At 41.9% G+C, this 23,191-nt stretch overlaps 1 protein-coding gene across 1 annotated transcript in view; it reads left to right on the plus strand.

Annotated features, from left to right (window-relative positions):
• The window catches only part of SVEP1 (sushi, von Willebrand factor type A, EGF and pentraxin domain containing 1), a gene marked incomplete at its 5' end in the record, with an annotated part of 183,300 nt that overhangs the window by 23,271 nt on the left and 136,838 nt on the right, over window positions 1–23,191 (plus strand). The window contains 2 exons of the mRNA XM_025208993.1: window positions 4,052–4,307; window positions 5,805–5,981. Coding sequence (XP_025064778.1) covers window positions 4,052–4,307; window positions 5,805–5,981 — 433 coding nt within the window. The remainder of the gene's footprint in view (window positions 1–4,051; window positions 4,308–5,804; window positions 5,982–23,191) is intronic.

The following is a 23,191-nucleotide window of genomic DNA, read 5'->3' on the forward strand; positions in this document are numbered from 1 at the left end:
GTAGGGAAGGCTGGGGCCAGCACCTGGTCTGGCCCCAGTGGCCTTTCCTGAGGTCCTTGGAATCTCCTTGGACTGCAGTGGTGGTGATCCAGGTGTGCAGAGCCTCGCCAGCAGGTGGAGCATGGCTCTAGCCAGCTAGGCTCCAGTTTTCAGGCAGCTCACACTGCAGCCACATGCACCGCATGGCTTTTTAAATTTTTTTTTAAGATACCAGGGTTTTCGGATATCTAATTTTGCCGCTGCACTGCAAATATGCATAATATGCAAATATGTAGAGTGGCAAATGGATTCATACGTGCTGCATTCATTTTGTGGTGCCTCAAAAGGCTTCAAGGCACCACAGATGCTCCTGTTCATGTGGACGTGGCCATATTGTCTAAAATGTTCACAAACCTTTGTGGGCTATTGGCAATGGTCTGTGTTTTGAAGCAACGATAAAGGAGAAAAAAGCTAAGCTTCAACTACTTTCATGTGTTTGATGTTTTTTTTATACAGCTTTACTCGTCACTTCCTTTTTTGCTACATAAGAGTTTCTTAACTAGGATTATTACTACAAGATGGAAGGAGTTCAAGAAAATATTTTGTTGTTTAGTTTCTCAGAACACGTAGCATATATTCATTTTACTGTGATTTTTCCTGTGATTTAAAGTGTACCTAATACCAGAGTATTTCTGCTCTAGCAAGTGAAGGCAAAGACTTTTGGTTTCTTATGTGCAGATCTGCATAGAGAGGAGAAGGAACGGTACACTCAGAGTCCCACTCTCGCAACACTACACATCCCCAGAAGATGGGCTGGGCCCCCCATATTTACTCAGCATGCTTGAAAATGGAAACATTACAGTATTCTTAACAGGCAATATCCCTTGAAGTACTGCCACTGTTATTGTGTCCTCCTTCGCCCTTCACTTCCACGTCACCTTCTATATCCGTGGTTTCACAGATTGCAAGGTGAAAACCTGACTGTGCTGAAGCCAGTGGCAGAACTCAAGTCGATTAGATGCTGTCAAGATTTCATTCCAAGCTTCTGATCTTAAACTCTTACAGCAGCATTCTCAGCTGGTGTAAAGCAGACATGCCTTCACTGAGAATAGTTCATTGGACTAGGAATTAAAAATCGAGTGGAAAATGAAATTGAGTGGAGAATATTTGTACCGTTCCCTTTAATATCAGCCATAGTATCTTACAGAAGCATTATGTATTTATGGGCTCATGAATAATTGCTCTCTCTCAAATAGAGTTGCATGTGTTAATAATCTAGCATATATATTAGGATAGAACTTGAAGGTACCAGAGAAGAGAAGTTTTTCTTTTTAGAATGGGTCTGTTGTGAGATGATGTTTTAAGAAGCAATAATGAAAACTGAAAGGTCTTATTGTCCCATGTTTCTCTGGATTATTTTGGCAGCCTTGTTAGATTTTACACCCGTGTATTGGCTGACTTGATTCACAACTGTTGAATAGCAACACAATTAAATTTAAAACAGTAGCTTTAGTGGTAATAGGACAATTAATTATATTTTTTTACACTTAATATTTAAAGACCTCCTTTTCTCCACGTCCGAGTACAGCTTCCCAAACTCTTCCAGTGAAGTTGTACTTATCAGTAACTATGTTGTTATACACAGTTCAGTTCAGTTATGGTATGTAAAATCCAGAGATACTTGTAGTTTGCATAAAAAGACTTTTTATCCTGAGATATAATGGTGCATATGTCCTTTGAAACAATTTTGTTACAATTTTTTGTTCCTTGTTTGCAAATATTTTCTCTGGCTTAAGTTATGCAAATTCTAATGTAGCAACTTGCACATGTATAGACATAAAGCAAGTTTTGCAAAGTTATGTATGTATTAGTAAGGGCCTGTCCTTTAAAATGTATTGTAAAATACTGTATGTACATTTAAATGGCTGACCAGGTGCAAAGAACCTATGCAATTGGCTCAAATGCCAGTGGACAAAGAATATCTCTCAATGTGTAGCTGACAGATTCAGAATATTTAGTATAAAGAAGACAGTATGTTTGTAGGACTGAATCCTGTAATTTAGTCTTAACTCAACACTATCACTTGCTCTGGATGATGTCTCACCTGGAAAAGGAGTACTCCCCAAACAGCAGGAGTCCCCATTGTAGCGGTATCCCTCGCAAGTCCAGCATTATCCTTTTGTCAGTTCAAAGAGCTAGCTACAAGATGCCTAGGAATCTTGATTGGCAGCACATACTGCTCCATCTGAATTACAGATTTATAATCTTAAATTAATGTGCCAGTGATGGTGTGCTGATTCTAGTCATGGTGGACTCCTGGGATACATGAGATCAGATTCTTTTGGCCATCTTTCTCTGCTAGGGCTGCTCCTGTCTCGTGCCCTCATGTTCTCGAGTCAAGGGCTGGAAGGGTGGAGCTGTCCCAACTGGCTTCTAGTTCCTTGTTGCGAGATGGAACCCCTGCGGAGTCCGCTTCATCTATGTGCTCTGGTTTCCTTAGCTTTGCATATATTAGAATAGCTGTTAGGCTGTTGGCAAAACAGGAAGGGTAGATTAGATATATTTTAGTTAATTCATGTCCTCCTATGCCATTTAAGACATGTATGTTGCGTGATAGTTGGAGCCTGTTGTTGAGCAGGGCTGGTGGGGGGGCAGGTGGTTGCAGGTTGGGAGTGAGGGGATTTGGGGGTGGGAGCGCTGTGGGTTCAGAGTGAGGGGCACTAGCAGGGCCAGGGGCTATGGGTCTGGAGTGAGGGGCACCAGCAGGGCCGGGAGACTGGCTTGGGAGCGATCAGCACTGGCAGGGTCAGGGGGCTGCAGGTTGGGGTGAGGGGCACTGGGAGGACTGTGGCTTGGGAGTGAGGGGCAACATGATGGGAAGGGGCAGGGCTGCTCTGCACCACAAAGCAATTGGGGGGGGGACAGGACAGCTGCAGCTGGATGTGCGTCCTGGTGAGTGGAAGAGTCAGGGGGAGCTCTGATTTTCCATGATAAAAAAACAAAATCAAATGCCAAAATATATAGGTATTTAGAATTTATTTTATTATAACAATTGAGGCACTGTTAGGCATCCACATTACTTTAAAATGGTAAAAGTATCAAGAAAACCGTGTGTTCAACTGATCTCTCTCTATAGATATAGATATATGAGTGGTGTTTCATTTTAATCACAGAAAAATGTATATTTGGGGGTTTTTAATCAGAGAATTTGTGATTTTATTTATTTATTTATTTATTTTTATTAGAGTGTTTGGGATTTTTAAACAAAACTAGGATCCCTGATCATAAGAGAGCCTGATTCCACTCAGGTTCACTCCCCCTCCTCAGAGGAAGACATTCTCTGTCCATCAGACAGACATTTTCTGTAAATATCTGCCGCAGGTTAATAAGCATTCTGTTTTATCTCATCCAATAGGAACAAAACGATGGTGTTTATACATTTTTATGGGAATTCAGTAGAATTTACCTAGTAGGGCAGGGAATTTACTAAAAAAAATAAGGTAGAATGCTAAAGGCACGTTGTTTGTGACCAAGGTCTCCGGCTGTAAAAATTGTAACTAACTTAGTTTTTCAAATTTTTCACATATCTATAGAGATGATGTATGTGTGGTACAGTTAGGCTGATGTCCACCAGCTATGAATCTGGCCCAGTGGATCTAATGTGGCTGCAACGTTTATTTTATCCATCCTACTTCTAAGCTAGTCCGTATTGCTGACATCTTCCCAGCATGAGGAGCTTGTGCCTGAACTGAATATTTCTTTTTGCTCTCTACCAGAACAGAAAATATAATTCATCTCTGTGAAAAGTGGTTGACTGGGCCAGTGGCACAAATTCATGATGTCTGCATCATAGCTGGTCCCTAGGCATGCAAACTACGAGTTAGTTTTTGACTTTTTAACCACAATCTTTGCTCACAGATTGATCTTTAACAATAGTGGGTGGTCTAGCAAAGACTAGATTGAGTCAGATAGCTGTCAATATAAAAGAAGCTGCACCCTACAATACAGTACCAGGTACAGGCCACCTGTCACTAACCTTCTGCCTGAGATGTACTGTTTTATACTCTTACAGCAAATACTGCGTCATTCTCGTGGGAACGCCACGAAGGCAATCTTCCTCATTACTGATGGGTATTCCAATGGGGGTGACCCGAGACCAATCGCAGCGTCCTTGCGTGAACTGGGAGTGGAGATCTTCACGTTTGGGATATGGCAAGGCAACATCCGAGAGCTGAATGACATGGCTTCGTATCCCAAGGAGGAACACTGCTACTTGCTTCACAGTTTTGCAGAGTTTGAAGCATTAGCTCGCAGAGCTCTTCATGAAGGTATGGCATCTTGTCACAATGACAGTATCATTTCAGGCTTTGTACAGAGCACAGGGTGCAAGTGGGAAAACCTTTCAAGAGGTACAGCACAGGTCTCATGAAATGATTTGCATAGATTTTTTCCTCTCCTTGTTTTGTCACATTGCCTATGCCAACAAAAACAGACACATCTCAGATATTAAGACACAATTAATACTCTGAGCCAAATTTTCTTTGATATGCATTTGCGGTTTCCATTGGATCAGATTCAACTCTCCATTTTGCCTGAGTAAGTGTCAAAGTTTGTGTTAGCGGAAGTGTTTTGCCTGATTTAAGGATTGAGGGCCAGACTTACTAAGATACTGTGCCGCCTAAAGATACAAATTGGTATCTGGTAAGAATTCAGAATTTGCTTAAGTATCCATCTATCTGTAAGCTTTTACTGTATAATACATAAAATTAATCTCTTTCTCTTCCCCCCCCCCCCCCCCATGTAAATGTGATTCATTTTTTAGGTATGAAAATGCAACATATCTTTTTTCTGGTGTTTACCTTAAAAATAATTCTCCCTGGACAAAAGGGTTAGAATAGGAACTACAAATGTAGGGCTAGTTGTTTTCCTATTATAAATTCAGTGTATTACTGTCTTAAATGGAATTATGCAAAGTATATCAGCTGAAGATCCAGCCCTTTGTATTTTATTTATTTTTTTATTGATTAATTTAACATGGAAAAAGTTACAGTACTTCAGGTTGTTCTGGGATGCAGGTAGGCTTTTAGATGAGTCTTTTTTTGTTGGTGGGGAGGGAATAAAGGAGGATTATTTTTTTTACAGTTAAACAGTGAGCCATGGACAAATTGCTCTCTTGGGGCCCAAGGCAGTACCTATCAGTGTCGGCAGAAATCTTTCCAATCATTTAAGCCAAAGCTGTATCAGGCCCATATCTTTTTACTTCCTGCGTGGAAGCCAATAGCTTAGTCTTAGTAAGGGAAAAAAGACACCAAGGACTTGGGGATTTTTGCTTAATAGTCTCCAGTGAGCATTCTGCCTGACTAAAAGATTCAGACTTTGGCTTGGGCAGACCAGGTTCTTTGGGTAGATGTGATATCTTTTATTAGACCAACTACATAGTTGGAAAAAACGTTCTTTGCAAGCTTTTGGGTACAACCACCCAATTATAACACACATGCAGAGTTAGTAATTAATTAATGTTGTTGAATATCTTATCAATCAAAAAAAGGGTGTTTGTACCCGAAAGCTTGCAAAGAACAATTTTTCCAGCTGTTTGGTTAGTCTAATAAAAGATATTACATCTACACAAAGAACCTTGTCTGCCTACGTCCTTAGACCAACACGGCTACAACCAACCCCCCCGAGACTTTGGCTTATACGTTTGTAAGAACTGAAATATTTCTTCATGTTTTTGTTACCCCTAGTGAATACAGGATTGACAAGATGTTCAGCAACATTAATTCATTACTAACTGTGCATGTGTGTTATAACTGGTTTGCTTTCAGATCTGCCCTCTGGCAGTTACATTCGAGAAGACATATCCCATTGTTCATATCTTTGTGAGGCAAATGAAAACTGCTGCGATATCATGGCTAGCTGCAAGTGTGGCACTCACACTGGCCAGTTTGAATGCATCTGTGAAAAAGGCTACTATGGTAAAGGACTACAGCATGAATGCACAGGTAAGTATTTGTTTTCATTTTTCTCAGTTTATTCATATACCTTGAATTTGAGTGTAATTGAAATCCAATGAGATCAGTTACAATTCTGTTTCAGATCTAGGACTGTAACTGCTTCAAAGTTTGTTAAAGTCAATGGAAAAACTGTCGTTGACTGCAGTAAATTTTGGATCAGACCCTACTATAGGTCAAGTGCAAATAGTCATTATGTTAGTCATGGCATGGCAGATTGGATACTCTTGAATTGTCCCAAACTGGCTTTTACTTAGACATAGAAGAAAAAGGTTTTGGTTACTAAGCAGAAACTTCTCATCAAATCTCAGTGATTTTTTTGTTACTGCTTTTATGAACAATCCTCCTAGGAGTGTTGAGAGAGAGAGAAACAATGCTATGACTGAAAAAAGCCCTTTATTGCACATCAGAGCAAAAGCTTTAAAGCCCTGAATTTGGAATTCCAGATTCCAAAAAATATTGAATTAATAATTAACATTAATAATGTTAAAATAAAGACCTATATAGTTTATTGATAGATGGTCTTTTATCTGGCTAGTTGTTTTTCATAACCTCTAGAAGGTTCTACCTCTAGAAGTAGGGAAGTTGATTGGATCAGGGGTTTTCAACCTTTTTAAACAAGTGTACCCCGTCTGTCTCAAAGTTTCAGCTCATGTACCCCTTTATATATTTTTTTTCCTGTTGTTAAGGGGCAGGGTTGGGGGTGGAGATTGAGGCCCCTATGGTGAGGGAGGAAGTGAGGCTGGGGCAGATGCAGGCACTGCACAGCCAGGGTGGAGCATGGGACAGAGCCATGAGCAGCTCGTCTGGGGGCCATGGGGGGCACGGGGGCGTGGCTCCTGCTGCCGCCACCCACCCTGAGCACAGCCCGGCCCAACACCCCCACCGGGAACAGCCTGGCCTCAGCCCACAATGGCAGCCTACCCTCACACCATGCACAGATCCAAGGGCGCACACCCCCATGCCATCCTGGGGGTGCACATAGCAGCAGAAGCTGCACCCCATCCCCACGTGGCTCAGTCCCATGCCCCACCCCAGCTGAGCTGTACCTGCCCCTGCCCCTGCCTCAGCCTCACTCCTTCCCCCACTGCTGGGGCCTTGATCTGCCCCTGCCCTTCCCTTCCCTCCCCTCACAACAGATTTACCAGCTGGACTTGGCTGCTCTCCATGCTGCCGGGCTGCACTCCTGGCTTCCTGCATGCTGTGCTGTCTGTATGCACACATGTGGCATTTATCTGCCACATTATCGGCCACATCAGTTCTGCATACCCCCTACAACCTTTTTAAGTATCCTTAGGGGTACATGTATCCCCAGTTGACAACTGCTGGATTAGGTCATGGGTAATTTGTGAAACGTTGTTTTCAACTTGGGAAATACTTAATGGTAAAATCTAGATGGATGGATTATGTATCTATATTATGGGTCTAGATGGAATTATTAGCCATTTTGTCACTATAAAAGCCCTTTTTTATAACAAATCTGAGTTTACTTTCAAGTTTTTCAAGTTTTCTTTCAAACAAATAGTCAAAGGAAATGCTTTTTAATATATTGAAGCAATTACTTGCATGCTTGTTAATAGATTTGTAAAAAAGACATGCAAGTGTTGTCCAACTGTATTAATTTTTATAGGAAAAGTCTTAATCATGAAAACACGTCTGAATGCTCTTTTAATATGTTATTTATATGCTGGTTACAAGAAGCAATACTCTGCAATTTTTCCAGAAAAAGAAACTTAAGGTAGTTAATACTGATTTATCCTCAGATACTCACCTGCTCTCTTCATATGTAACCAAATTTCATATCAGTTGTTTCTTAAAGTATCCTTTTGCTATAATTTATATACACAAGAGTAGGCTCATATTTCTTCAGGGCCATGTTGGTTATTCAAATAAGGTTTCCTTTATGTTATAATTCCTACTGATTTTGGGGACTTCATTTGCTCCAATTCTGAAACGATCAGGGCACCAGTAGATCTGAGGCCTAAATGTGAACATCTTCATGGGGAGCGTGAACAAGGTATAACCTGCCAAAAAGTAGGGCTGAGATGCACCTTGCAGACTAATTCAGAGATGCATAAGCTTTCGTAAGCAACAGCTCACCTTGTCAGATGCTATAAAAAGGACTTCCAGGAAGTAGGCATTCAAATAGAAATGCTTGCTGCCTCCCTCCCTGCCTCAGTTACACTAGTAGTAATGGATTTTAAAGCCAGGTGGGTAAGGCAATGGGGCAGAATTAAGAATGGCATGAAAATTTTGGTGCATAGCTTCACTTGTTGTCAGTGGATGTTATTAATTCTACTGACACTGTATTTGCTCACCTGAGGATCTGGTCTTTTAACTTTCAGATTTTTGTTTTCAAGTATAATTCGTTCTGCCAGGTGTTCTAAGGAAATACATTCTTGCTCTTAATTCTGTGTGTGTGTGCGTGTGTTTGTTTATCTTGATTTCTTTGATTCAGCTTTGCAAGTGGGAGTGTGCTTACAGCTGCTCTCCTGTCACCCAAATAAAATAGGACAAACCCCTTCCAACACTTTATTAATAATCCAGAAAGTAAAACATTGTTTCTAAGTACTCCAAAAGTCAAATAAGGTTCTTAGAATTGGCTATTAGAATTAAGGTCCTTTTTCATTAAAATTAAAATCCTTTGCTTTATCCTTTATTCATAAAAGTGTCTTCTGAAATGTGAACATATGTTTTGGGCATTACTGAACAAAAGCAGTAAAAGCCTGTAACTTCTTTAAATGCATTATTAGTGACTGGCAAGGGAAGTGTCATTTCAGTAAGCATATCAACAATTATCTGTAAAACAGATGTATAAAAAAGGTTTCCTGTGTTCTGTGTAATACAAGTAATGTGCCAAATTCTGCCATCAGCCATGTGTGTGCCTCATCCAGCAAAGTTGGTGAAAGCTGCACGTGTCTAAGAAGAGAATTAGGTTCGCTCTTATGAACATGACTTGCTTTGTTACAGTCACTTATTCTGTTTTATATCACTTATTAGGAAAAAGAGACAAAAGGCCACATGGGCTTCTTAAAGCAAAAACAGCATATTTTGAAATCTTGTTCTGATACACATTCCAGCATTTTTTAACAGTCCCCAGCTGAGCATAACTGTGGGTTTGTAAAGTATGAGGAATCCACAGAATGCATGCTAGCTCCTCTCCTTCACAGTATCATGCATGGGAATGCTGCTGGAAGTTTACATTGATAGGACTTAGTGATCAACTGTGATTTATTGTGCTACTTTTTGTTTTTAATTGTTTAAGCTTGATTATGATCATACTTAATACAGTGTTGTGTGCATAGAGTTTTCATCAATATAGGAAATGATTCTGTGCCTGTAACATATCTAATCTGACTTATTACAATAATTTGTGTGCGCCTTATGGTATTCTGTGGTTTAGAAGCGTAGTTTAAAGTATTAGCTGTGAAGCACTAAAATAGCTATGTGAAATAATACACATAGTATTTGCTTTCCTAATTACCTGAAAATATCCTGTAGAAAGTCTCCATAAAATAAAATGGGACCCACATGTTCAATGTGAAAGAGTAGAAATTGGCCCTAAATGTCCTTCTGTTCTTTATAGTACCGTTGATGGTGTGCCATCTAAAACGGAACAGACGTAGTGTTCTTTGGTTTACTAAACCTAATGAGGCTGGGTGAGTCCTGCTTCACACAGAATCCCACGCCACCCGTAAATTTCCAGGACAACTGTGGAAAATAAAGCTTTTGGGATACAAAATATGGAGAAGATGATGGGGGAAAGAAAGTGAGGTAGGGACATTCTGAGAATGCCAGTGCTGAATTATACTTAAGAGGGGTGTATGTGTGTTGTGCACACGCGCGCGCGCGCACACACACGCTGGCTGTATGGATGCAGGAAAAGCCGTGGACTTAATATACCTTGACTTAGCAAGGCTTTTGATACCGTCTCCCACAGTATTCTCGCAAGCAAGCTGAGGAAGTAAGGGTTGGATGAATGGACTGTAAGGTGCATAGGAAACTGAGTGAATTGTTGGGCTCAGTGGGTAGTAATCAATGGCTCAGTGTCTAGCTGGCAGCCAGTATTGAGTAGAGTACCCCAGGGGTCAGTCCTGGGGCTGGTTTTGTTGAATATCTACATTAATGATTTGGAAAATGGGTTGTATTGCACCCTCAGCAAGTTTGCGGGTGACACAAAGTTGGGGGCTGTAGTGTATATGCTGGAAGATAGGGCTAGGTTTTCGAGTGACCTAGACAAATTAGAGAATTGGGCCAAAATTCTCATGAAGTTCAAGAAGGACAAGTGCAAAGTCCTGCACTTAGGACAGAAGAATTGCATGTACTGACTGGCTAAGCAGTGGCTCTGCAGAAATGAACCTGGGGTTACAATGGACAATGCGATGCATATGAGTCAGCAGTGTGCCCTTGTTGCCAAGAAGGCTAACAGCAGATTGAGCTGCATTAGTAGGAGCATTGCCAGCAGATCAAGGGAAGTGATTTTTCCTCTCTATTCTGCACTGCGGAGGCCACATCTAGAGTACTGTGTCCAGTTTTGGGTCACTATAGAAAGGATGTGGTCAAGCTGGAGAGAGTCCAGCAAAGAGCAATGAAAATGATTCGGGGACTGGGGCACATGACTTGCGAGGAGAGACTGAGGGAACTGGGTTTTAGTCTGCAGAGGAAAAGACTGAGGGGATTTGATAGCAGCCTTCAACTACCTGAAGGGGGTTCCAAAAAGGATGGAGCTGGACTGTTCTCAGTGGTGGCAGAAGACAGAACAAGAAGCAATGGTTTCAAGTTGCAGCAAGGGAGGATTAGGTTGAATATTAGGAAAAACTTTCTCCCTAGGAAGGTGGTGAAGCACTGGAACACATAATGTAGAGAGGTTGTGGAATCTCCATCCATGGAGGTTTTGAAGGCCTGACATGACAAAGACTTGGCTGGAGTAATCTAGTTGGGGATGGTCCTGCTCTGAGCAGGCGGTTGGACTAGATGACCTGAGGTCCCTTCCAATCCTCATTTTCTATCATTCTGTGATTCTAAGAACTGAGGGCAAAACAACGTGAGTACAAAATGAACCCTTTTTCCTGGACACCTCCTCTTCTGGGTCAGGGATTTTTATAGGACAGGGTGAAGGGTCAGCTGACCCTGGCTGCCCATTCCAGTGGCAGATAATGGGTGGGTGGCTAGGACCCTATGGAAAGTTTTGACCAGCTGTGTCCCACATAGATGCTGAGCTGATAAGACTGCAGACTGGGAGGAATGGCTATGATGGGAAGGCTAAAGCCCTGATTTCAAAGCCAGGGCCTGATCATGTTTGTATATATACATATATGTTATCTATGCATGTGTGTATGTGTACACACACGCATGCACACACATGTACACCAGAGATGGCTACTGCCATCCCACCCTTTTTAAGCTATAAAGTAGATGACTCCTCCTATGCAGTGGCACACAAAATGCCAAGAGTGTGTTGTATTTCTTTGCCTACTTCCCCTTCTCTTTCTCATGAGGTTAGGGAATATACCTTGCTGACTTTTCTTCCACCTTGTGGCAGGGCACTGTGTGTGCCTGCCACTTTAAGGGCCTGGAGCTGGCAGCCGGCAGGGGGCTGATGAGGGGAGGCCTTTTGGGAGGAGCTGTAGGGGATGGTTAGGAGGCTCCTGGTCCTGGGCATGACTTAAAACTGCACCCTGCCGGAAGTGGGTGGCCTGGTGGGGCTCTCAGTGGTGCGGGAGCCCCCAGGAAATGCCAGGCCAGTTACCACCCCGGTGAAAGGCGGGTCATGGCGCCTTAACCCCTAGCCCCCACCACCGGGTGGGTAACCCCTGTGTTTGTGAAGGACCCAGAGAGCAGACCCTGGGAGAGAGTGAGGGGCTAGAGACCCGACCCGAATGGGAGAGTACCCTCGACTGGCCCATGCTGGGGCAGCATTGTGGAGAAGGCCCTGGAGAGAAGGGCGGCGTTATTGCAAAGGCCTCAGAGAGAGGGCGGCGCTGCAGAGGATCCCTGAGAGAGGGCAGCGCTACGGAGAGGACCCCAGGGGTAAAGGATGGCAGCTCTAGGATGTCTGAGCCATGTGATTTAGCCGGGTGGCTTTAAGTTATGTCGTAGCCTAGGGGCTTGCATTTTGCTTTGTTGTTGTATCACCGGTGGTTTGGGTGAGGCTATTAGGGGTTGGAGGAGGCCTCATAGGGGACCCACAGTAGCGTGGGGACCCCAGCGCCAGTAAGGGAGTGGCGTACGGGGTGCATAGACCCCAGCCCCAGGAGGGGCACTACTGAGAAGCCCCAGTGTGGGTGTGGTGAGCCCTGGAGAAGGGGGCAGTAGTGCTGAGAAGGCTCTAGAGAAGGGGGCAGCACTTGAGAAGGCCCAAAGAGAGGGCAGCAGTGCTGAGAAGGCCATAGAGAAAGGGGGTAGCACTTGAGAAGGCCCGAAGAGAGGGCAGCCGTACTGAGGAGCCCCAGAGAAGGGGGCGGCATTATTGAAAGGGGCAACGTTATTAGGAAGCCCAAGTTGGGCACGGCGAGCCCCAGAAAGGGGGGCAACATTATTAGGAAGCCCAAGTGTGGGCATGGTGAGCCCCAGAAAGGGGACACAGCGAGCCCCAGAAAGGGGGCAGCATTATTAGGAAGCCCAGGTTGGGCACAGTGAGACCCAGAAGGGGGGCAACGTTATTAGGAAGCCCAAGTTGGGCACGGCGAGCCCCAGAAAGGGGGGCAACATTATTAGGAAGCCCAAGGTGGGCACAGCGAGCCCAAGATGGGGGGCAGCACTACTGAGAAGCCCAAGTTGGGAACGGAGAGCCCCAGATAGGGGGCAACATTATTAGGAAGCCCAAGTGTGGGCACGGTGAGCCCCAGAAAGGGGCGGGGGGGCAACATTATTAGGAAGCCCAAGTTGGACACGGCGAGTCCCAGAAAGGGGGGCAGCATTATTAGGAAGCCCAAGTGAGGGCACGGAGAAGGAAGGCCCAGGGAGAACAGGAAGGGGCTAAACAGTGATAGAATTAAGACAAAGGCGATTACATCGGCGAGGTGGGGACTGCGGTGTAGGGGAGGAAACGGAGCCGCAGAGAGCGCCCCCTGGCATTGGGGCACTAAAATGGGCAGCCTCCTGCTTAATTGACATCCATTAATGAATCAATTAACATCAAGGCATGGCGGGTGAGAAGGCAGGCGGTTGGCCCAAGAACAGGTGGGTGGGCCATGGAGATTGGCCCTGAGTAAGCCCCCTGTTACACACCTACAATAGTGTTCTTTCCAGAGAGGCCCTCAGGGCAAATAGGATTTGATTGCACTGGTTCATCTCTCAGATGATGATACCATGCTGACATTCAATTTGGGTGGACTTGGGTATGGGGAAAGATTGCCATGTTTTAAACCAGAATCTTCTTTTGTGTGTGTGTTTGGTTTTTCTTATAGCATACTTTCTACTGCACAAGACATTCATGAAGATGTATGATTGACAAGGCACAGAGTAGTAAACAAGATTTATAGCATATGCCAATTTAATAGTTTTTCTTTTTTTTTCTTCCACTGCTGAAGAGTAATGTATAAATAATTACTGAAGTGAAGAATTTAAATAATACCATATGGATGGACAATCCAAGAAGCTGTTTAGACTTTAGCTACATTTTTTAGCAAGAACACAACTTCATAATTGCAATCTGAATATGTAACAAATCAGTGGTTTTGTAAGCAAAATAGTTTTTGTTAATTAGACCTGTATGAAGCATTCCCAGTAAAATCTGAAATCACATGACATTTTGACTCTCTGCCAAGCTTAACACCCAGATCAACATCACTGATAGATCTGTTTAAAAGTCTCAAGGACAAAGAATAATAGTCACAAACTGATTGAAGATCGCTTCAGGCTAGACTTAAGGAAAAACTTCTTTACAAGTCAAGTGCTGAGAGTTTGGAACAGGGTCCCCACAGAGGTGCTACAGTCATCCACCCTGGTGATCTTCAAAAAGCATCTTGATGTCCATCTTGCTGGTATCATCTGATCCCAGCAGTCTTTCCTGCCCAGGTGCAGGGGAGCTGGACCCAATGATCTGTAAGACTATGAAATCTAGATCCAGCTTGAGAGAACTTGAGCAAAACTATTGTTTTGCATAGACTGCATGCAAAATTTTTGGCTCCTCAAGGTTGTGAGCATATTTCTGTTTGAGTTCCTGGTGACTTTTATGAAGTTCAGTGCTTATGCACTACTACAAGTTCTTTATTTGGTAGGACAGGAAGAGCCTTAATACCACTCAGGAGTTGAAATAGGCTAGCCAAAGAATGCAAGGAATCTGCTCTGGCATCTACCGCCCTCCCTCCCTTCCTTACTTCTCTTGATAAGAGGCTTCTGCTTATTTTTGGATATTGGGTAGCCTTTTGTTGTCATTTTCAGGCAATTCTGTAACTCTGTCTGCAGCGATAGCAAATGGTGGAGTTGTACCGGCAGGCGTTCATTATGAATTTGTCATGCTCTGGGTAAAAAATGCCCAGAGTACATGGAATACCTGGAAAATGTAAGCATGGTTAGGATTTGCAGACTTTTAAGGAACTCTACGTACCTGGATTTGTGACAGGGAAATCCGAGAAGAACCCTGAGTAACTGGCTGAGATCTCACCAGTAAAAAAAAAAAAAAAAAAAAAAAAAAAAAAAAAAAAAAAAAAAAAAAAAAAAAAAAAAAAAAAAAAAAAAAAAAAAAAAAAAAAAAAAAAAAAAAAAAAAAAAAAAAAAAAAAAAAAAAAAAAAAAAAAAAAAAAAAAAAAAAAAAAAAAAAAAAAAAAAAAAAAAAAAAAAAAAAAAAAAAAAAAAAAAAAAAAAAAAAAAAAAAAAAAAAAAAAAAAAAAAAAAAAAAAAAAAAAAAAAAAAAAAAAAAAAAAAAAAAAAAAAAAAAAAAAAAAAAAAAAAAAAAAAAAAAAAAAAAAAAAAAAAAAAAAAAAAAAAAAAAAAAAAAAAAAAAAAAAAAAAAAAAAAAAAAAAAAAAAAAAAAAAAAAAAAAAAAAAAAAAAAAAAAAAAAAAAAAAAAAAAAAAAAAAAAAAAAAAAAAAAAAAAAAAAAAAAAAAAAAAAAAAAAAAAAAAAAAAAAAAAAAAAAAAAAAAAAAAAAAAAAAAGTGGAAAGAAGGCTGGCAGGATGAGGAGATTGGAGAATGGATTATAAAAAGCTCCACCTTTACCTCAGTAAATATTCAGGCTGAATTGTCTGGCTGAGTGAAGGTTTGAGAGTCAGTTCACAGGAACATGGGGAGTCTAATAAGATTTCTGTATTTGAAAATTAGATCATAATGTAGCTGTAGAGCAGATTGGACCAGTTATAACACGTGGCTACTACTGCAGTTACATTGCATGTCTTTTTGTATCATATTTTACCAAAACAACTGAACATGTGCTATCAGCGTCTCGGAGTTAAATACTAATGTATTATTTTTAAATTGGTTCTCTTGATTGGAATTTTCTCAGGCTGTGGGATTATTTTCAATAGATTTATTCTGTATATGTTATGACTGTTCACAGAGGCTTTTATGTTATCATGCTGTACTAAAATGATCAATGATAGCAGAAGGAAAGTATAAAAAATGGAGAAAACACTGACCTGAATTGACAACTTAGATTTAGGATTTTAGCAATTAAAAGATGAGAATTGGTGTCTGCTCTCTACCACTACAGAGTTTGTCATTACCATTTTTTGTTCCTTGATGCTGTCTGATGTTTTCCAGACAACAATCTGAACGTGACATTATGATTGAAAAGAGCAGAAGGAATGTAAACGGATGTGTCTTATGGTGGGGATATTGAAGGTTAAAGTGCAGAATGAAAAAACTGATGGGATAAATTGATGGGAAGATGTGTAGAAGCTGACAAGCAATGCAGACAAGGAGATGCATAGGTGCTAAGTTAATTTCCATTTAACAAACCTTTGTAAAAATCATGATCTTTATTCATGTCTTTGAATGAAAACCATCCTTATTGGCATTTTGGCTTAAAAAGATTAAAGGTAAAAATTACAATATTTCCTAGGGTTTTTATTTTGGTTGTTTGTTTGGATGGGGGCATTGTTTGTTCTTATTTATATTGGATTTGTGGGGGTGGAGGGCAGGGGATGTTTCTTTGCAAATATACACATGGATGCAAGAGCCCAACTTTTGTGTTTTGCCTTGGAAACTCATTTACAGGTTCTCCATAATGCTGGTCTGCCTAAGATGTAAAGTAAAAAAAATAAGTAGAGTATGGGTAAGATGCTGTGGGTTTTGCTGTAACTGAGCAGATATTGCCAGACCAAAGGAGTATTTCCAGTAAAAAATTGTCCTAGTAAATCATCCATTTCAGCAGCTCTTTTATGGGAATATCAGTTCAAAGCTCATATATCATTAGTATGTGCTTTGATTTGGTAGAAATGGCTCTGACTAAGATTATTAAATTTGATGGGGTAATATTTTTGCCACATTGAAGTGGTTTTTCATAACCTGCAAATGGTTCTTGGCACCAAAATAATTTATGTACCCTGCAACTAACTTCATTGAAGAAAAATAAGGCATTTTATATGGTAAATGCTGGTTTGGGGTTTTTTTTGGTTTTTTATTATTATTATTATTATTATTATTATTATTATTATTATTTGCTTGATTTTACACTTTTCAAAACTGTTATTTTTGTATTTAATGGTAATACAGAAGGAATACATGTAGTATATAGCATTGTATATGTGAAGTGGTAAAAGGAAAGATTTCATAAATTGCTGGGAAGTGTTATTTATCACAAACTCATCTGATCAGATCTCCCCAAATAAAGCCTTATTTTAAAAAAAAATGAATAGCAAATCCAATGCTTTACATGAACAAAAATGTAATAAGGAATTGGAGGGTTTTTTGATTTGTTTTTGTTTAGGTGTGTTATTAATGATTAGATTACCACAGCTCAGAGGTAGGAGACCACACACATACATTCATTCATTCATTCATTCATAAGAGAAGCACATGTGGATCCCTTCATCTTCAAGACAGAACTTTTATCTAGACATGACTTTAGACATACTACAATAACAACCTCTGGAACCAGACAATTAATTTAACACTATATACTGTAAATATGATGTTTTAAACACAAAGCTTAGTGCTTGGTTTGCATTACTGTGAAGAGAAAGCTTTTGTTATAGAGAATTTTTCATTGTCTCCATTTGCTGTAGTTAGAGATTTCGGGGGAAGCGGCAGAATACATGACCCATGGTTTTGCTTATTGTGTTAATGCTAATAGGCATGTCTGGCTTTCTTTAAAATCCAAAGTCATCAGTAGAGTATTACATGGGTCTTGGACCTTCAAAATGAGTAAGACTTCCAGCCTTTCTCAAGGGTTTGGAACAGGCGAGAAACTGTTTCAAACCCTCGGTACTCAACTTGTAAATAAGTTTTTACTTATAGATTCATAGATAGTAAGGCTGGAAGCAATCTTGGAAGATCATCGGGTTCAGCTGCCTGCACCAAGCAGGAAGGATAACTGAGAGTCAGGTGACCCCAGCAGGGTGACTGTCTAATCTCCTCTTGAAGATCTCCAGGGTAGGTGATTGCACCACCTCACCATTTACTTGTGTTTTCACATTCAACTAATGATCTCTGTGTGATCCTAGTATAGAAAATGAGGCATATGCAGTTGTAGCTTGTTGAGGCATACTATATACCTCACCTGGGGTTTACTTCAATTGCATGTGTTAGGATAAAAGATGTAATGCATTGTCTTTTGTATTTTTTGATGTAAGAAATGCCTGTATTTTTCAGTAAAGACAGTCTTGGAAGGAATTATGCCAGCCCTCTACCACCCAGGGCTTCCTTTACCTTCAGCTTCCCAGCTATGGCAGGATTCCAGTCCCTTTGCATTACTGGTGGTACCATTTTTAGTCTTACATTCTTAATCCAGTGCTTTACAGTTGGTTTTTTCCTGTTTTTTTTTTTTTAATGGGTTTTGTTTCTGCCAGAGGATCTGTATCAGAATTCTTTGCAGAATTGTGACTTTAATTAGGACAACCTTGTGTAACTTCAAGTATTTTTTACACATTAGAACCATAAATATGTTGCTGGTAGTTTTTGTTTGTTTGTTTGTTTGTTTTTTTAAAGGTGGCCCTGAACTGATGCTGGTATCTCAAATTGAAAACAAGTATTTTGATAGTCTTTCAAGTATTAAGTAGATTTTATCTTAAGTGAAGAAAAATTAGTGCTATGAAAGGAGGGCACTGGGAGTAAAATAACAAAGCAATCACTCATATGTGGTCAAGTGCAGTGAGGGGGAAAGGTCAAAAAACTTAACAAACATGTTTTAATTTACTGCCTTTTCTGTTATGCCTCCCCAAGGTTGTGAACCAGCAAAGTGCTTAAATGTAGGGTAAATTCTGAGTATATAAGAGTTCCCACACTGAAGTCAGTAATGTGTCAGCTCATACTCAGAGTTAAGTGAATATTTAAGTGCTTTGCTGGTTCAGCTACCTGAAGTCTTCAGGCGTATGAGTTGCTGAGTGACATCAGTTCAGATCAGCAGTTTTGGAGTCCTTAGCATCACTGATGTTACACAAGAAACATTTTAGGACTGAGATAATTTAATCAGTTTTGAATACAGCACTCCAAAAGTATAGTAGAACCCAGGTATGTTGCAGGATTAGGTTCCTTACTTCACAGTGAAGATGAGGGCTTGCAAACTAGGTAGACAGATATACAAAGTCACAGCCAACAGCTGTACAGAACTGCTGAGAAGCTCCAGCTGTTTGCTGCAGCTTTTTTATTTCAAAGGGCGTGTTTTGAAACTTCAGACACACTTTGTAGGATGTGAGTCTCTGCCAAATGAATCTACTGGGTTTGGCTTGCCACGCAGAGAACAAAGCTAGACCACTGAAAAGGCCACCTCTTCTTTCATGAAGATGGGTTTTTGTATGCGTCTGTCTCATGCACACATGACATTTATCAAATATGAATTGGTTTTGCTTTGTTTCAGTGTGTTGCTCTCTTGATGCTGATGGCAAAAGTTAAGAATAAATAAATAAATACTTTTACAGAAGTATGAATAACCAGGTTAAACTTCAATTTGTCACCTTTAAAACAGAAGACAAAATCTTTCATCACCAGGTCAATGACTTGGGTAACCAAGCATTAGACCCAGTCTTCAGCTGCTGTAAATGAATGCAGCTCTGTTAATATAAATCGAGTTGCATGCATTTACAGCAGCTAAAGGTTAACAGCTAGGCAGCTCCAATATTGTTCTATGACCATAAAAGAAACCAATTGAGAATAACCCAAAAATAAATTAATATAAGGCCTGTAATGTTCAAACAAAGCGTGTTGCCTTGGAAATGCCAGTCATCACTCATGAAAGTTTTCCATCTTAATTTAGGGTGTAGTTTGCTTCTTCACCAAAAAAAATTGAGAACATAAAAACAAATATTCTCTCTGACTCTTCATTTTATGTATGTCTCCATTTTCAGACTAATGTTTTTACATATGTAGTTGACAGATAGATTTGGTTATTACAAAGTGACATGCATCGTTATATATTGTCAGACCTCTTGTCAGGTTGCCTTCTGTGTAGACAGTAACAGCAGGGCATATTTTCTAATTTATCTCTTAGTGATTGCCATGTTTGGGTGTGCTCACTCAGCAGAACTGAATGGAAAGAAAAGTTCAGTGGCAACAATAAAAGCACAAAAGCAGGAGAATTTACAGGTTTGGAGAGAGCACAAACATCTACACCTACAGCATGAAGTCACCATAAAAATTCATGGCTGTCCTGTTAACTTAAAGACACATGCATACATTTTGTTTTTAAATTTCCAAATAGAAGCCACACAGCTTTACAGGAAAACATAATTGGTTATTTACTGTTTATTTCTTCTTTTCTCATCCATAATTTCACTCTAATTGCTGCCCTGCTACACACCCTTTTTCTAACTCATCAAGACTGTGAAAAGTGGTGTAACTTGAGCATGGTGACCAGGACAACCACTCTGGGCACTGACTTAGGGTGGGAGGTGAGGGGAATGGCTGTTGCCAGCAGCTGTATGATCTCACCGGTGGCACTGCAGCAACTATAACTAGTGCCCTGGGTGCTCAGCCACATTGACACCACTGCTGCTGGGGACAAAGCATTACCCATGCAGGAAACTTCCATGCAGAAAGTTCTGTAAGAGTCATTCTTTAAGCATCACCAACTTAATAGTGAAACATTATATTTACTTGATTCCAAGACTAGGTTTTTCCCCCCTATTAAACATGGGAGAAAAAAAAACTCTTCTTTAGTACAAGGCGGTGCAGGGGCAGGCAGCTGTTGTATCTGTGGCTCCAACCCCAGGTCCAGCCTGGAGCAGACCTTAAACTAGTAAAAGATACACGGATGGTTTTGCTATAGTTTTATAGTTTCTAGGGTCAGAAGGGACCTGAACAGATCATGCCCTGGGCAGGAATGAGTGCTGGGATCATAAAACTCCAGCCAGATATCTATCCAACCTTCTCTTGAAGATCCCCAAGGTAGGGGAGAGCACCACCTCCCTTGGGAGCCCATTCCAGAGCCTGGCAACCCTAACCATAAAGTAATATCTCCTGATACCAAGCCTGAACTTCAATCAATTTGTGGCCGTTATTCCTTGTTATCCCAGTTGGTGCCTGGGGGACCGGGCCTCGCTTATTTTCTGCTGGTCCCCCCCAGTGAGTTTATAGACAGCCACCAGATCCCCTCTCAGTCTTCTCTTGTGGAGGCTGAATAGATTCAGGCCCTTTAGTCTGTCTTCTTGGGCCTGGCCTGACTCTGTGAGTCGCCCTCCTCTGGACCCTCTCAAGGTTAGCCACATCACTCTTGAAGTGCAGTGCCCAGAACTGGATGCAGTACTCCAACTGCGGCCTGACCAGTGCTGCATAGAGGGGATAGCAAGATAGCAGGAATCACCTCCCTGGACCTGCTTGTGATGCATCTGTAGATGCATGACAAAGTGCAGTTAGCCTTACTGACCGCTTCCTCGTGTTGGCGGCTCATGTCTGTGCTGGAGTCAGCAATGATTCCAAGTTCCCTTTCAGTCACTGTGTTGTTGAGAAGGGTGCTCCCCAGCCTATAGGTATGTTGCAGGTTCCTTTTTAGATGCAGGACCTTGCACTTGTCTGCGTTGAATTCCATTCTATTCTCATCCACCCACCTCTGTAACCTGTCTAGATCTAGCTGGATGCTCTCCTTCCCTTCCAATGTGCCCACTTCTCCCCCCATCTTTGTGTCATCAGCAAATGTGGAAAGCGTACTTTCCATGCCCATCTCCAACTTGCTGATAAAGATGTTGAATAGCACAGGCCTGAGGACCAAGCCCTGGGAAACTCCACTGTCCACATCCCTCCAGGTCAAAAACAACCCATCCACCACCACTCTCTGGGTGTGACCATCGAGCCAATTTGCCACCCCTCTGACTGTGTAGGTATCTGTGTCACAGTCCTCTAGTTCTTTTATGAGAATGGGGTGAGAAACAGTGTCAAAGGTCTTCTTGAAGTCCAGGTAGACTACATCTACCTAAGCGCCCACATCCAAGGACTTTGTGACCTGGTCGTAAAAGGAAACAAAGTTGGTCAGGCAAGATCTGCCCGCAGTGAACCCGTGTTGGTTGCCCCTGAGCATTACCTCCCATGCTGGGCCCTTGCAGATGTGTTCCTTGATAATTTTCTCAAAGGTCTTCCCAAGGACCGAGGTGAGGCTAACTGGCCCATAGTTACCCGGGTCCTCCTTTCTCCCCTTCTTGTAAATGGGAGGACCACATTGGCCCTTTTCCAGTCCTCTGGGACCTGGCTAGAGGACTGTGAGCGTTCATACAGCCGTGCCAGGGGCCCTGCTATGACCTACCAATTCTCTCAGTACCCTCGGATAAAGAGCATCCGGACCTTCTAATTTAAACACATCCAGCCCCTCCAGAAGTTCCCTAGCTAGATTGTCCCTGACCCTAGGCATAGCATCATGTCCCCTGAGCCTGTCCGTAATCCTAGTGGGGGAGTTGTCCCAGTCCCTGCTCAGAAATATGAAGGCAAAGAATTCGTTGAAGAGATCAGCTTTTTCCTTTGTTGCCATCACCAGATTGCCAAGTCTGTCCTGTAGGGGCCCCACGTTATCTGGTGCCGCCTTCTTACTCCTTATGTATTTGAAAAAGGACTTTTTGTTATCCTTAATTCTGGTCGCCAGCCCTAGTTCCTAGTTCCAGCCCTATATCTCATTGTTCAGTGGGGATTTGAGGTATGATGCATTTTAACATAATGAGCTTAGGAGACTAGTGGGGGAAGCACTGAGGGCCCAGAAGGTAGAGGAGATGGGAGTCCACGAGGGATGGCCGTACCTTAAGGGGGCGATCCTCCAGGCCCAAAGGATAACAGTCCCTGAGAGAAGCAGGGCGGGTAGGAGTGCTCAGAAACCCCCTTGGCTCAGCAAGGGCAATCAGCAATGCCTGAGGACTAAAAGGGGGGCATACAACCAGTGAAAGGGAGGAGCTATCACCAAGGAGGAATACTCCTCCTCGGCCTGTGAGTGTAGGAGGGTTATTAGGAAGGCCAAGGTAGACATGTAACTCAGGCTAGTGTCCAGGATTAAGGACAACAAAAAGTCCTTTTTCAAGTACATTGGGAGCAAGAAGAGGGCACCAGGCAATGTAGTGCTGCTGCAAGACGCAAACGGTAATCTTGTGGCTACACCAGACAAGAAAGCTGATATTTTTAACATTTTCTTTGCCTCTCTTTTCTTGAACAGGGACCAGGACATCCCACCTACTAGAGGTAGAGACAATCTTGGGGATAGCTCTGTCAGGCCTTCAGTCAGCGCAGATGTAGTTAGGGATCTTCTGGGAGGGCTAGACATTTTTAAATCTGCAGGTCCAGATGCCTTCCACCCAAGGGTGTTGAGCGAGCTGGCAGGGGTCATCACGGAGCCCTTGGCCCGGCTGTATGAGCATTCGTGGCCATCTGGCCAGGTACCAGGGGATTGGAAACTGGCTAATGTGGTCCCAATTTTCAAGAAGAGGAGGAAGGAGGACCCACATAACTATAGGCCTGTAAGCCTCACCTCGGTGTTCGAGAAGATCTTGGAGAGAATCATCAAGGAGCACAACTGTGGGGGGCCTGCAGGGGAGATCATGCTCAGGGGCAATCAGCATGGGTCCATCAAAGGCAGGTCCTGCCAGACCAACCTGATTGCCTTTTATGATCAAGTAACTAAATCCTTGGATGAT

This window comes from Alligator sinensis, unplaced genomic scaffold (assembly GCF_000455745.1).
Source record: "Alligator sinensis unplaced genomic scaffold, ASM45574v1 scaffold371_1, whole genome shotgun sequence".
Classification (NCBI taxonomy): Eukaryota; Metazoa; Chordata; order Crocodylia; family Alligatoridae; genus Alligator; species Alligator sinensis.